This window comes from Spodoptera frugiperda, chromosome 15, assembly GCF_023101765.2.
Source record: "Spodoptera frugiperda isolate SF20-4 chromosome 15, AGI-APGP_CSIRO_Sfru_2.0, whole genome shotgun sequence".
Lineage (NCBI taxonomy): Eukaryota > Metazoa > Arthropoda > Insecta > Lepidoptera > Noctuidae > Spodoptera > Spodoptera frugiperda.
The window spans coordinates 10,973,800-10,986,794 of record NC_064226.1 but is presented as its reverse complement, the minus strand read 5'-3'; the positions used below and the strand labels follow the sequence as shown (position 1 = coordinate 10,986,794).

General features: G+C 36.4%; 3 protein-coding genes across 4 annotated transcripts in view; all 3 read left to right on the top strand.

The window, feature by feature from the left end:
* Positions 1-1,580: 1,580 nt before the first annotated feature.
* Positions 1,581-1,763, top strand: LOC118270516 (uncharacterized). The gene has a single exon (XM_035586120.2). The coding sequence runs from the start codon at positions 1,581-1,583 to the stop codon at positions 1,731-1,733; it is 153 nt and encodes a 50-aa protein (XP_035442013.2). The 3' UTR covers positions 1,734-1,763.
* Positions 1,764-1,875: 112 nt separating this feature from the next.
* On the top strand, positions 1,876-5,250 carry LOC118278772 (lipoyltransferase 1, mitochondrial). Of its 2 annotated transcripts, none has more exons than XM_035598136.2 (4): positions 1,876-2,444; positions 2,621-2,728; positions 3,559-3,760; positions 3,850-5,250. In XM_035598136.2, the coding sequence occupies exons 1-4, from the start codon at positions 1,902-1,904 to the stop codon at positions 4,242-4,244; spliced, it is 1,248 nt and encodes a 415-aa protein (XP_035454029.2). In that variant the 5' UTR covers positions 1,876-1,901; the 3' UTR covers positions 4,245-5,250. The 2 variants fall into 2 exon arrangements, with proteins under 2 accessions (XP_035454029.2, XP_035454011.2); XM_035598118.2 differs by having other exon boundaries at positions 3,547-3,760.
* A 607-nt stretch (positions 5,251-5,857) lies between these two features.
* LOC118278749 (uncharacterized) overlaps positions 5,858-12,995 on the top strand; it is a 73,647-nt gene continuing 66,509 nt past the window's right edge. The window contains exons 1-2 of the mRNA XM_035598109.2: positions 5,858-6,119; positions 11,262-11,322. Coding sequence (XP_035454002.2) covers positions 11,296-11,322 — 27 coding nt within the window. The 5' untranslated portion in view covers positions 5,858-6,119; positions 11,262-11,295. The remainder of the gene's footprint in view (positions 6,120-11,261; positions 11,323-12,995) is intronic.

Genomic DNA, 12,995 nt, shown 5'->3' with positions numbered 1-12,995 from the left:
ACTGCCTTACGCTTCGTATTTTTTACGGAGTAAACAATACAAAGATCTTTGCGAGATCGAATAAAAAATTAGGAGAACCGTAAACGAACAAAAGTCATTAACATAACCCAGCGGATTAGGAAGCTGCAGTGGCAGTTGGCATGGTACATAGTGCGGAAAACCGGCACGCGCCGGGACGGAAAGGTGTGGAGGTGACGTACTGGCAAGCGTACTGTAGGAGATCCACCCACATGGTGGACCTGACTATCGCAGATCGCAGGGAGTCGCGAGGCCTACGTTCAGCTTACGGCTACAGCTGATATGATAATGATGAAACAGTACAAATGCATAAAATAGTAATAGCAATTATAATATTAAAATTGTTCAACGGGTGTCTGCTAGTTGTCTTCGGCTTCTCGTACTCCTTCCATAAGTCCGGGACTCTGTGGTTCCATGAAGAGAAGCGAGCTCATATTAATTATAAAAATAAGAAGATTGTACTATGCTCTTTGATTGTAAGTTCCCTATTATCCACCTATGATTCTACGCGATATATTATATAGAACTAATAATCCGTTCTCGCCGAAATATTGATACCATACTACCATACTTGCTCTATGCATACTTGCAACCTTTCTGGGGTTATGAGTTTCCATGGACTGCGTCGAAAAGTCTCTTCTGTGCCATCCCATCACCCCATGATAAACAAAATGAAAAATAGCTCGTGGGCCTAGAGGTGCCCGCAGGGTCTAGTCCTACCACTTTTTTAAACATAATTCTATTTATACTAAACTTTCAAAATAGGTAGTAAAAGTGACAGAGGAAACTTCTTACAAGAATGAAACGTGATTCCATCCTCCGTGTGGTACAAAAAACATCTGTTTTCGATTTACAAAATTGCCTGTTTCATCTAAATTGTCTTTCTTTTGACAGTCAGTAGGTAAATTAAAACGTCAAATGTCAGCCAACATGCAGGATATCGTACAAAATGTCAATGTTTTTGGTGAAATTACCAAACAATGGAAAAAAAGTATTATTTATAATTGACAAAAAATTGTCTGTTACCCAGAATACTTCATCATTAACTATATTTCAATAATTAGAAAAGAGTAACCTTGTGTTACTCAAATACACTCCAGCACAATCGAGAACGAGATTATTTTGTAATATGAAATGGTATGTAATAAAAAGCACTAGTATTGTGGTTAGAAGTAACACACGACTTATCTGTTGTAATATTAAATGTCCAAGACAAGTGTGATAAGGTTGTGTGCGCGTGGCTACTTCGTGCTTCTTATCAACTTGTTTGTTTTCTTGTCTTGGACTGAACTTCGAATGACCTCGCTCGACCTCCTAGTTCCCCAGTGCGCTTATCATTATCAGCACGAATAAAATGAGACGGCGGAAGGTATTTCATTTAATTCATCAGATATCGTGGCGCGATCACATACTGTTCTCGGTTCTCTCTCAGTAATCGTTTTTGTAATTTGTTGTCGTTGTACGCAAATAAATCTGATATAATTTCTTGAATCGTATCGGGTTTAGTTTTTGTGTGTAATTGTGTAGTGATTTTTTCGTACATCCTGCATTCAAGAAGAGGAATGCCAAGTGACTGTCGAGACTGTTTGGGAATTCGTTTTCGAATTAATACCCTGCACCAAACGTGGAAGTGGCTGCATCAGACAATCGCACTTCACGAATATTTGATCTCCCTCTCGTCGGCTGATACTGACGCCTGTTGCTCCAAGCACTAGGTTATAACATTCTATGGACAATTTGAACTGTTATTAGTCAATTTATTTAGGTAAATAGTAACAATTAAGTAATTAACTTTTAAAAAAGTGTGGTTATAAAGTTCATACAGAAAAGTATCCGTTTAAGAACTCATTATCTAATTCCAAAAACAAATATAACATACAGAGATGGCTCAATCAATGATGAAGAAGATTGTCGCTAGCAGTGCCTGCCTTGTGGTGGGTCTGACAAGAAGAACCAGCTCTCGCAGCTTGGTGACAGCAAGCAAGACCTTGAATGCTAAGAAGGAACGTGACTTACCGACTGAGGGGGAGATCACCAAGTCTGTGTTTATGTCCCAATCAATGGACATATTTACTAATCTGGCTCTGGAAGATTGGATGTACCGTAACATGGATTTCACTAACCATCATGTAATGATGGTATGGCGCAATGAACCTTGTGTTGTAATTGGAAGACACCAGAATCCATGGTTGGAAGCTAACATCCCTCTTCTGAACGAAAGGGAAATAGCTCTTGCAAGACGCAACAGTGGCGGTGGTACTGTGTACCATGACCGAGGCAACCTCAACATCACTTTCTTCACCCCACGTGAGAGGTACGACAGGAAATACAACTTGGAGCTGATCAAGAGAGCACTCTTCAGAGGTTTTGGAATCAAGTCCATCATTAATGAACGTCAAGATATGATTGTTCGAGATAAATACAAAGTATCCTTTTCAAAGTTAATCAAAACAAGTAGTAAGGTAATGAATGAATGGGTTTGATTTTAGAATAGTAATGGGGTCTAAGTTGCTAATTACAAGGCTAACAGGGAAAAAACATTTGTCATTAAAAATGCCAATGTTTATATTGAAATTAGTTTCCTTAGCATCTATATTATCAGGTATCTGGAACAGCTGCAAAGCTTGGCCGTTTGACAGGATATCATCACTGCACACTTCTAGTCAATGCCAATAAGGCAGATCTCAGCAGAGCCCTTGCTAAACGTGAGGTGAGTAACACTGATCTCCATAAAAGACTGGATACCAAAGGTTCAAGCATGCCTATGCCCATAATACTTCAGCGCCACAGACGGGCGCACTTGTACGCTCGAAACTTGGGTCACGTGATGCACGGCGATCAGAGCATAAGTGTGTTTAAACCTTTTCTGGTTCAAAGAACTTAATATGTTTCTTTCTTTAATTATCTACCTACTTGCTTGCTAATATGTTTGTTTTTTCACTTCTTCTAATTAACTCTTTTGTGTGTCATCTACGTAGTACATTATCAATGTTATTTTGGCTGCTGACCTATTTTTGCTATCAGTATTTTTAGTCCCATACTTACACCCACAGTAACTTATTTCATCAGATGTTGAATTTTAACTGCTTCATGTAAATTGGACTTTGACATAGCATTATCTCGATTTACATTTCCCATTAGTTGACTGTTGTTGTTGTAATGAATTTAAATAATTTAATAGTCAAGTATAACGATGTTTTAGTATGCTGGTACCAAGCAGGCCCAGTATGCTTTTTTGAATATTCAGTAATGTCACAGGTCGTACATGTTGCATTTCATTGTTTACCTGTGAGTCATCACTTTACGTTGCGGGAACAAAAGCGTCAACACTCAATACTGAATTGCACGCGCACAGCAATATTCTATATTGCACAATGTTCTCGACAAATCAAATTGTATTCACAAAATTCATTGTCTTATTAACCTTTTGATTGTTGTTTCTTGACTAACTCTTCTACTAATACTACTGACCTTGACTTGACAACCTCCCCTCCAGTTTATAAGAAGGACATTTTTAATTCTATTTAGCATGGCATACAGACTCAGGCGACTGCATCCACGCGCTCTGAAGTGGCCAACCTGGCAGAGATGGACAACCGCATTACCGTAGACAGTCTGCAGACTGCCGTCGGCTACGAGTTCCTGCGCACAGCCGCCTTGAGCCTGCAAGATGGGGGTACCTCACAGATCTCCAAGCAACGAGGCTTCCAATACATCAACCCTACGGATGATTGGTTCCCAGGTAAGCTCAAACAGTTACAAGATCAAAACTGAATAGCTTATTCATAGGATTTATGTGAATATTAAACTAATCTTTCTATTTTTCGTCAGGTCTTGCGGACATCAAAAACGAGCTCCAGTCCTGGGACTGGAACTTCGGTAGAACACCGGTGTTCACAGTGAGTCGCACTTTCCCCGTACCGGCGGAGTTGCTCGCCCCGTCCAAGGTTTACTCTGCGACACAGGAGCTGGTTATCAGCATGTCGGTGGAGAAGGGTCTCATCGACGACGTCACTCTTAACATCCCCCCAGGACTCGTGGAATCTGGATTCCATGGCGAAGCATCCGTCATCACTCATCTTAAAGGAAAGAGATTCACCTCTGAAGCTCTGAATGCCTTGCAAGACGCTATGCTAACACGTCACGTGGGTAATGACGCCAGAAAGTTGGACGACAAGGAACAGTTTGTCGCTAAGTGCTTCGATCAAGTGGTCAATACTGTGTAAGTCTCGATTATGTACAATGAACATTGTAGGTGCTATCGTTAGTATAAGTCCCGTTATGAAAAAAAACTGTGAAAAAATTATATAAATAAAGTAGATATTGTGTAACAATTTTGTGTTGATTTTAATTGCATAGTCAATAGTCATCATCAATTATTGTCAATATGGAATATATAGGTTTTAATGATTGTAATAATCTTTAAATAGTCTGTACATTGTAGTGATATTTTTATACAACAAAATGTTAGTATAACTAAGATTGTGCTATTTGGCTTTCTTTCTCTTCTAATATCTCCTCAAAGCTTGTACTAATATTCTTATTTCGTATTAACTTCCAGTCTGCTTTGTTACATTTATGTTTTTTTTAGTTTAGTATTATATTTATAAATGTCTATACTGGTAGCGTAATATTGTCGGGACACTACATAGGATCGTGAATCTCCGCGCTACGCAATGTACAATGAAGGCCTGCCTGTTTGCCTCAATATTACGCTACTTGACTAGAGTTTATTCACGCGAGTCGCACCCTAGTGCCGAACGCTACAAGAATGCATCATATCATTTGTTTTAATTAATTAAATTATAATTTTGTTACAGAATTAACGTACCCACGTAATGTTACTTATCGAACATTTGTGTAGCATGTATTACCTACTGTATTGTAATCGGTGTGTAAACTTCTTCGACTAATTTACCCATTTCATAATCCACGCAACCTTGTTTTAACACCACTCCGAAGCGGGGACTTTTTTGTATGAAATGGACTTAGGTTTTACGTTAGTTTTAATTTGTAGCTTTTATATGTTCGGTTTAATGATTGTCCATGATGTTGCTTTGTAATAATAACAACATACCTAGGTTAACGCAGGGTTACGGTTACCGTAACTCATCAGAATTATTTAAATGTTAACGCTTATTGAATTGTGTACAGCTTTATGTTCTTATTATTATTAAATGGGAGATTGGATTTGAAAGTTACTCATTCAAATATAAAGTTATGTGAAAATAATTATGTCGTTTATTTTAAACAATTCATTCTTTACTTTACCTTACTTACAGTGTTCGTTTTCCTTTTTACCTAACAACTGTGCTACGCGAGGTGGGCAATGTGTTTATTTCCTGTGGAAAGCGCAGGAAGTTAGTCATTAATATTAGAATTATTACATAAATTGATAATACTGGTGATTTAATCATATTTTAACGTGACTGCGTAAACTTACCTGTTGTTACTGAAGCATGTGATATAATAAGTCCCAGACGTTTATAATAACAACTCATCGACCGAGGCCATCTCCGTGCAATGTAAGGCAAGGCCTTGTTGCTATCAAACAGATATCTCGCATGTCTCTACACTCGCATAGGTAATCTAAACGATAAATTTTCACGGAAGTTGTGTAACCGGTTTCATCGTATACCTACATTAGGAGGATGGATCAATACCCATCAATGATTTATTTTAATTGGCAAGATATAAATAGGAGATGTCGCGCTAACAAGCTACGCCCACAAAACTGCCGTAGTAGTAGAGGCTACAGTATGCATACCAATCAGTGCTAGTAATGGAAACATGCACTTGTCCTCGCACAACAAAAACTGGCTTGGAGCCTGGGCTCTTCCTCTCGCTTTCTGAAGAACCGCGGTGGTGGTCGGTGGCCGGCGCAGGCGCAGCCAGTCTGCGTTCGTTCACAGAGGCGCGCGCGCATTCGGCGCCATATTGTATTTACATCCGTTACCATGACGACCGCGTAAACACGAACTCGTAAGTTTGGATTGAACTTTACCGGTAAAGTTTATTTGGCGACGGTTCTATTGCCAGACCAAGTGTTGTGAGTCAATAACTTTATGGTTGCTGATTAATCTAGTTTTTAAGGAAGAAAAGTAAGTATCATTATGATTATAAAATAATATTTTGAACCTAGGTATCTTATCTACCCATATTTAAAGTTCACTATTATATTATATAGAATGTGAAGAGGCGAGCTTTTTATACATATAGCGTTTCCGATTATTACTTTTTTAATGAATATAATTATATCGTTTCGAATTGTAGGTACCTAAAATTATTTCAATTAGGCTTTATTTTTCTGAATGAAACATTTCTTTATTTTAATAGATTCAAATTGATAGATACATAAACACTTATAGGTGAATTTAAACACAGTTTATGAAGATAAAACTTACTGTTCGTTTTACAAGACAAATGATAGTCCTGAAAATTATTTTATGCTATCTAATCTATCCTTTATAAATGACAACAAAGATCCTTTTCACATGCGTTCTCCTAACTGTGTAGATATTTATCTCTACTGTACGTAGAGACTCTATTTAGGTATTTAGGTAACTAAGACCATCTTAATATTACGCCGCAGATGTTTAGGACAGGCAGAATGATACTTCCCGCTCATGATAATAGATATTGCTTTAATTATCTCTTAAATAACACATTTTATTATTCAAAAGATTCAAATTAACACTGATCTATTCAAGTGTTTTGAATATCCACCTAAGCCAAAGTTGGAATTTAAATTCGTTTTATTTACTAAATTCGCGATGAAGGCTGGAAAATTATTCGTATTTTTGCACTTAATTAAATGGATTTTTTCTAGCTTCTCTTAATCCAAAAGCCTTGGCAATTTTTATTGTTAATTTATTTAGAAAATGAACCTAATGTTGTGTAAGACTTTTCGACTCAGAAGGAAGATATTGCATTGGAACATAATTGGATGAGGTAAAAAATCTAAAAAATAAGTATTTTTACCTATGTTTATGGTCGTTTTCACCAACCCCCCTAAACTATCTCTTGACTAGAAGTTACTTAAAGTGACGTAGCACCAAACCTAATCCTTAATTTGATAAGTGTCACTTGTAGGTTGGTGAAAATTAAAATGTCACCTATTCACAGGTAGATCTTAATGGCGTGTGTCTGTAAAAATCATTATACATACTTCGAATAATTACGTATCGTATGGTATAAACACATATAATTTCCATTAAATCCCAAATTTGATATCATCTTGGCTGATAATTTGAACACCTATAGAGTATAGAACCTACAACATTACAGCTTTTCCGTGGTCAATGTACATGAAGCTTTATTTTGTTTAATTTGTAATGGTTTAATTTTCGTTTTTCGTTGAAATATTTCGTTGTAGTTTCATTTAAGACATATGATATGAGTTATCTCCATAGGTACTGTATATTAATTGAAAAACTCGATAAGTATTTTACTACTCTACCTTAAAAAGATGATGTATTGGCTGCTTTTCCGCTTAGGAAACTGGCTTCCTCTTCTTCCGACAAAACGTTACCACGATTACATAGGTATTGCAAAACAAAGTATCGATATTAACTTCATATTTGTATTTAAACTGTTAAAACTAACTGATCAATCAAATTGCAATTACACGCGAATTTTCGATGCAATAGCTCTTTTTTAACCAACTGTTTTCTTTTTGTAAAACGTTGCATTAAACTAGGATTTTCTCTTGAGTGTTTACAAGAATTACGTTTCCTGGTTAAATAAAATGATGATATCTAAATAATATTAGTTCTTACCTATAGTCACATCCTGTAGACTACCTAGCAGGTTACCGGGGCTCCGGCTCGAAGAGCAGGGTGAAGGCTGGCTTTTAGTCACACAAGACCAGACAATTGTTACATCTGCCTATCAACTACCTATCGTTACATTGTTGTTTTAGTATTTACTTGATTACTTAACCTATATACATAATAAAGTAGGTCGACATTACATAGGTCATAGTTTAGTGGACAGTTAGCAACAAACACAGGCATGTACATAGGCAGACATTGCACAATTATTGGCGGTAACATCACATTACGTAAGGCTGGACATAGCGGATTCTTCGACCGACCGGCTGCAGATGTGTCTAAGTACGAGTACTTACCTACTTAGGTAACGCCCACTGAGGACATTTTGGAAAATAATTGCTAGCTAATTTTATTTTTAATCGGGTATACCATCGATCGAAGTCATCAAACTCGATAGTAAAAGAATGTATAAAATTGATATATTGGTTCAAAGGTATCGTTTATTTATTTTATACATATAACTATCTAACGTTATGCTAGGTGTGTGCAAACTTAATGCTGCGCAGTTTAAAGAAGCTGTTGTGGTTTTGATCATTCCATAATGGAAACCCTTGCGCTTCATTAAGCCTTAAAGTTGTGTAAGTCCTCTATGTGAATGTGCCAAAGTTCTACTTGGCACAGATACAATGTTGGCAGGTACTAACTGTAACATTGATGGGATGCCAATTCAGATATTAAGGTATCTTACCTTAGACCTTTTCTCCGGAGAAGGAATATAGTACCTACATAATAATATACTGTAAGACAATTCGCTAGTAATCAAATAAAAATGTTTAAATGAACATCGTAACTAAAGCCTCGTTCTAAAAGATAGATACTTAAATCAATAATAATATAGTAAGTACATAATCTTGTTTAACTTTCAAGATAATTCATTCAGGAACAATAGCCTACAGAAGACACTTAAACTGGACATACGAGCTTCCATTACTACCAAGCTTTGCAGTTAGTTGCATAAAGTTTATGGTGGTACAATACACGAACAGTTTAGTGCACACCAGACAATAATATAATTGAAGTCGTTAGAAACTTGCAGGAAGAACGTGCATCGTGCACCGTCCACTTTCTCTGCAACGTCTTCATACACTATCTACTATCTAAGTATTAAACAACTGCTTGTAACAATCATTTTCCTTTTAAATTATACCAGGTATTATGTTATTTAGTATAACAGTTCTTATGTTCTATTTTCTGTTTACTTTTCAATAGGTAAGGTTATTTCCCAAAACAGCTAAAAAATCTCTATCTGAAAATACCTGTCGTGGTCGTGATTTTTGTGTATAAGTAGTACAATGTTCCGACATAATCGATTTGGATTTTTTACTTACCTGCTTCTAAAGTAGGTGATGTTTTCAGATATGAATTGGTATTACATCATCAGGTAGCAAATAAGATACGACCGGGGTCACGAACTACCTAGGTATAATAAGTTCTAAAAGTTTGAGGATATAACTGTGAGATGATGACGTAATAGAATGATAACTCATATATCTAGTTTCCTGATTTATTTCGTTGACGGACGCGCCGGACTTCAGTGTTGCGGTGTTTTCATGGTAGTATCTACTGTAGATCCTGGCTTACAATAGTTGCAGCGGTTTTGATTGTTTGTGGCGGGTTTGTCCCAATAAAAATCTCGTTTAGAGAGATAAATGAATAGTTTAGAGAGATAATACAGGTATAATTATTGGCAAATGATTTCTCACCTTCACCAATCTTAAGCATTAAATTTTCCTTCTTTGATTGTGAGAAGAATTTAAATTATATAGCACCAAAGACCAATTACTACGCTTGCCTTCCGACAATTGAATTAAGTCATCACTTCCCAAATCGTGGCGATGTCATAATGCTAATGTCCGAAGTTTTTGTAGTTCATAAAAACTCTGTTCTGCTTTACTAATGTAAGTTACTGAATGCGCAATGGTCTTGGTCCAGTCACGCGTGATGCTGGTACGCATATGAGATTTTAATTAGTAGTTAAGAAACCGCGCAGTACTTAAATATCAGTTGCATCGTTACCGTTTTATATAATCTGTGCTGGGATTAATTACTTTCCACTGCTTGTAATGCCGTGGGAAATGATTTATTTAGTCCTGAATTTTGTAAGTCTCATTTAAATGCGGAGTAATTCTGCAGTCTAATCTAATGAATATAATTAGTCAGTCATCGTTGCGTCTTTATATTAAAAGCGAAACATTAGTTAATATTTTTTTCATGAAGAAACATATTTGGAAGCATCTACGAAATGGCTACGCAATAACTACGCACGTACTACGCGGTGCTACGCACTTACTACGCGCTGGTTACGCGTCATACATACTTACAGTATCCCTTCAATTAAATAATGCTTTAATAAATTATCAACAACAGATGACACAAAACACAGACAAGCTAAACATTTTTATAGCCAGTGTGTAGCAATACCCATTAAATATTATCTATCCGTGTCAAAATCAAAAGCATAAACTTTGACGATATTTGTTTTCAACCAATAACTATATATTTGCTAACATAATGCACAGCATAGGTAATATATTTAAATAATAAATAGCATCAAGTATAAAATGTTAGATTTTTAACGAAGTAATGGTCAAAGTTCAATGCTAGTTGCGAGTCGGAGTCGTGATGTTGAGACCAGTGTGCAATGCAATCAGATTTTTATAGAGGTTTATTGGTGGCTGTTAACCCGTGAAACTTTATTAAGTGATTAACTATTACGTGACTTTATGATTTTGTTGAATGGATGATTATTTTATTGGAGCCGGTGGTGGTCGATCATTGGTCGAGATTCGATCTTATTACTGAGATTCGTTAAAGATAAAAAAGGTAAAATATCTTTACTAATTAGGTAAGTGTGGTAATTTTTTTGGTACCTACTTATAAACATTCACGTAGGTTGGATAGGTGTAAAAAAACTCGTAAGAACTATATAACTAATCTAGATAAGGTTTATTCATGAACCTATTCAATGTTAAACAGGTTAAACTAAAGCAGTTCTAGACAAAAAAAACATTGATAAATATAACAAATTGTTTAACAAAAACATCAGCTGTCAAGTAGTATATTGATCGGTATTCTTTAATTGATTCCAAGCCAACTTGACATGTCCATAGATGTTTATCTTGCGGCTTTGATAAGCATAATATGCGGTTTTTTGTAGTTTATTGTGACAAATATTAGCTCCAAGTACATAAAATAGTGAATTAATATTCAGTACTTGAATATAAATTAAATAATTACATTATTAAGATATTAAGTTACGTAAATTGAATAGGTATCAATGTCTTAATTAAAATTTAACCTTTATGCAAATGTTAATTTCAATAAGTAAGTATATTATTTTTAAAATAATTAAGTAAGTACATAGGTGTTATTTTGATGAATATGTTGCAATAATGTCATCGTTTGTTACAGAACTGCAGATTGTAGACAAAGGAAAAAAGAGAAAATGGAGAAGGACAGAATTGTATTTAAGGTAAGTTTTACTTTTTATTAGTTTGTCACATTTTTTGCTGTAATTTCAAGAAGCGATTACATTTTGACAGTTTATCTTGTGCCATCGTTGACAAGAAAATGCGTGAAACCGGCAAACATCCGTGTCGGCCGGCCGGGGAGGTTTTTTACTTTTTTGTAGAGTCACATTGAACCAGTCGCTGCGGCCAGTGGCATGGATTAAATTATTTACTGGGACAACCTGGCCACACTACTGTTTTTATTTTGCGGTTTTATGCTGTGATCTTCTTTTATTATTAACCTTTTTAACAAACATTATAACCAGAAAAGCAGTAGGTACAAAAATGTAGTTCTATCTAGCGTTTGCGTGTATTATTTGAATGTTTTTGCATGACTTTAAAAACTGGTTTTGTTTTTGGAAACATCCAGAAAGGAAACCGTATCTATGATCTTTTTGTCTGCACTCTATAATATTATCATTTGTTTGTTGCCTTATGACGCAATCAGGATTTAAGTAGGGATTTCTTGTAAGATGTTATTATTAATAAGGACATTTACCATTTATTAATGTCACTAGAATATATCTATGGCATTTAATATATTTATCAAAAGCACTTAACAGGCATTTGTGTGAACTTCATAAACAATAGAACGGTTTACATGCAAATTAGATTGCGCAAATTATAGGTTTCTTGGATAATGTAACCGTGTAAAGCATGCGTATTCGTGATCGCAATTTTTATCTCACTTATTTATGGAAATTGTGTAAATTCTCACATATACACGTGTGGTCAGCAATCACTGATGTTGCAACAATAGACCGTCTGTACTCCGCACATGTGTGTGACTGATGCTGGGTACGCGACGAATTGTAGAGGCCAATCCTATTAGCGAATCAATGATGAAGAATATTCGATAGTTTCTACGTTTTCTTTAAGAAAACACAAACTCTGAGTTTACTTCCTAGGGAATAGTTATGGTGCATGGCACCCACAGCCTCCGTTGAATTCTTCAATCCACCGTGGTGTGTCATAGAAGGGCATGTCGTGCGCCTGTGACATTCCACTCATGCCATACCCACTCAGCACTCATTAGTTGTCCATCAAGGCTTCGCGTTCACTATTGTTCCTACTGGTCCTGTGCTCGCCTTCATGCGTATTTACCCTAATGTTATTAACCTTCGCGATTTCAAAACAGGCGACGAAGCGGTCAGCGTCAGCATCCGTTCTTATATAGTCTGTATTGTGCTAGAGTGCAGTCATCGTCAACGTTTGCGCTGCAATCAGTAATAGTGGAGTCGTGTTGTCGAGCGGCAAGCAAATTAATTTGTTTCTCACATTTTTGTTTCATAAACTAGATACGGTGAGATGATTGCTGGGAAAGGTATTTGTCCCCATTAGTTTTTGCGTTCCGCCGGCGTCGAAACGAGCGTCACGTCGTCAGTGCGGTAGTTTGCACCGCAGCTGCTAGTGACGTCGCCTTGATGATCGGCTCGACATGTGGAGAGATCGAAACAGGTTCGATGTCACGGCTGTCGACGTGGGTCAAGGTGTGCGTAATCAGGCTCCGATCCCGAATACAAGTTTTAGGAAAGAAGGTCATCAGCTCAATGGTGAAAATTGATGCCATGCCTAACAAAGATCAATATTTCCACTGTCCTTTGTGATTACGAAAATAATATATGAATTAATCATT

Excerpts from the sequence above, each read along its gene's own strand:
- LOC118270516 (XM_035586120.2), top strand. The coding sequence starts at position 1,581 with ATGCCAAGTGACTGTCGAGACTGTTTGGGAATTCGTTTTCGAATTAAT.
- LOC118278772 (XM_035598118.2), top strand. The coding sequence starts at position 1,902 with ATGGCTCAATCAATGATGAAGAAGATTGTCGCTAGCAGTGCCTGCCTT. Across the intron at positions 2,729-3,546 it reads GAGCCCTTGCTAAACGTGAG|CATGGCATACAGACTCAGGC; the intron begins GTGAGTAACACT and ends AATTCTATTTAG. Across the intron at positions 3,761-3,849 it reads TACGGATGATTGGTTCCCAG|GTCTTGCGGACATCAAAAAC; the intron begins GTAAGCTCAAAC and ends ATTTTTCGTCAG.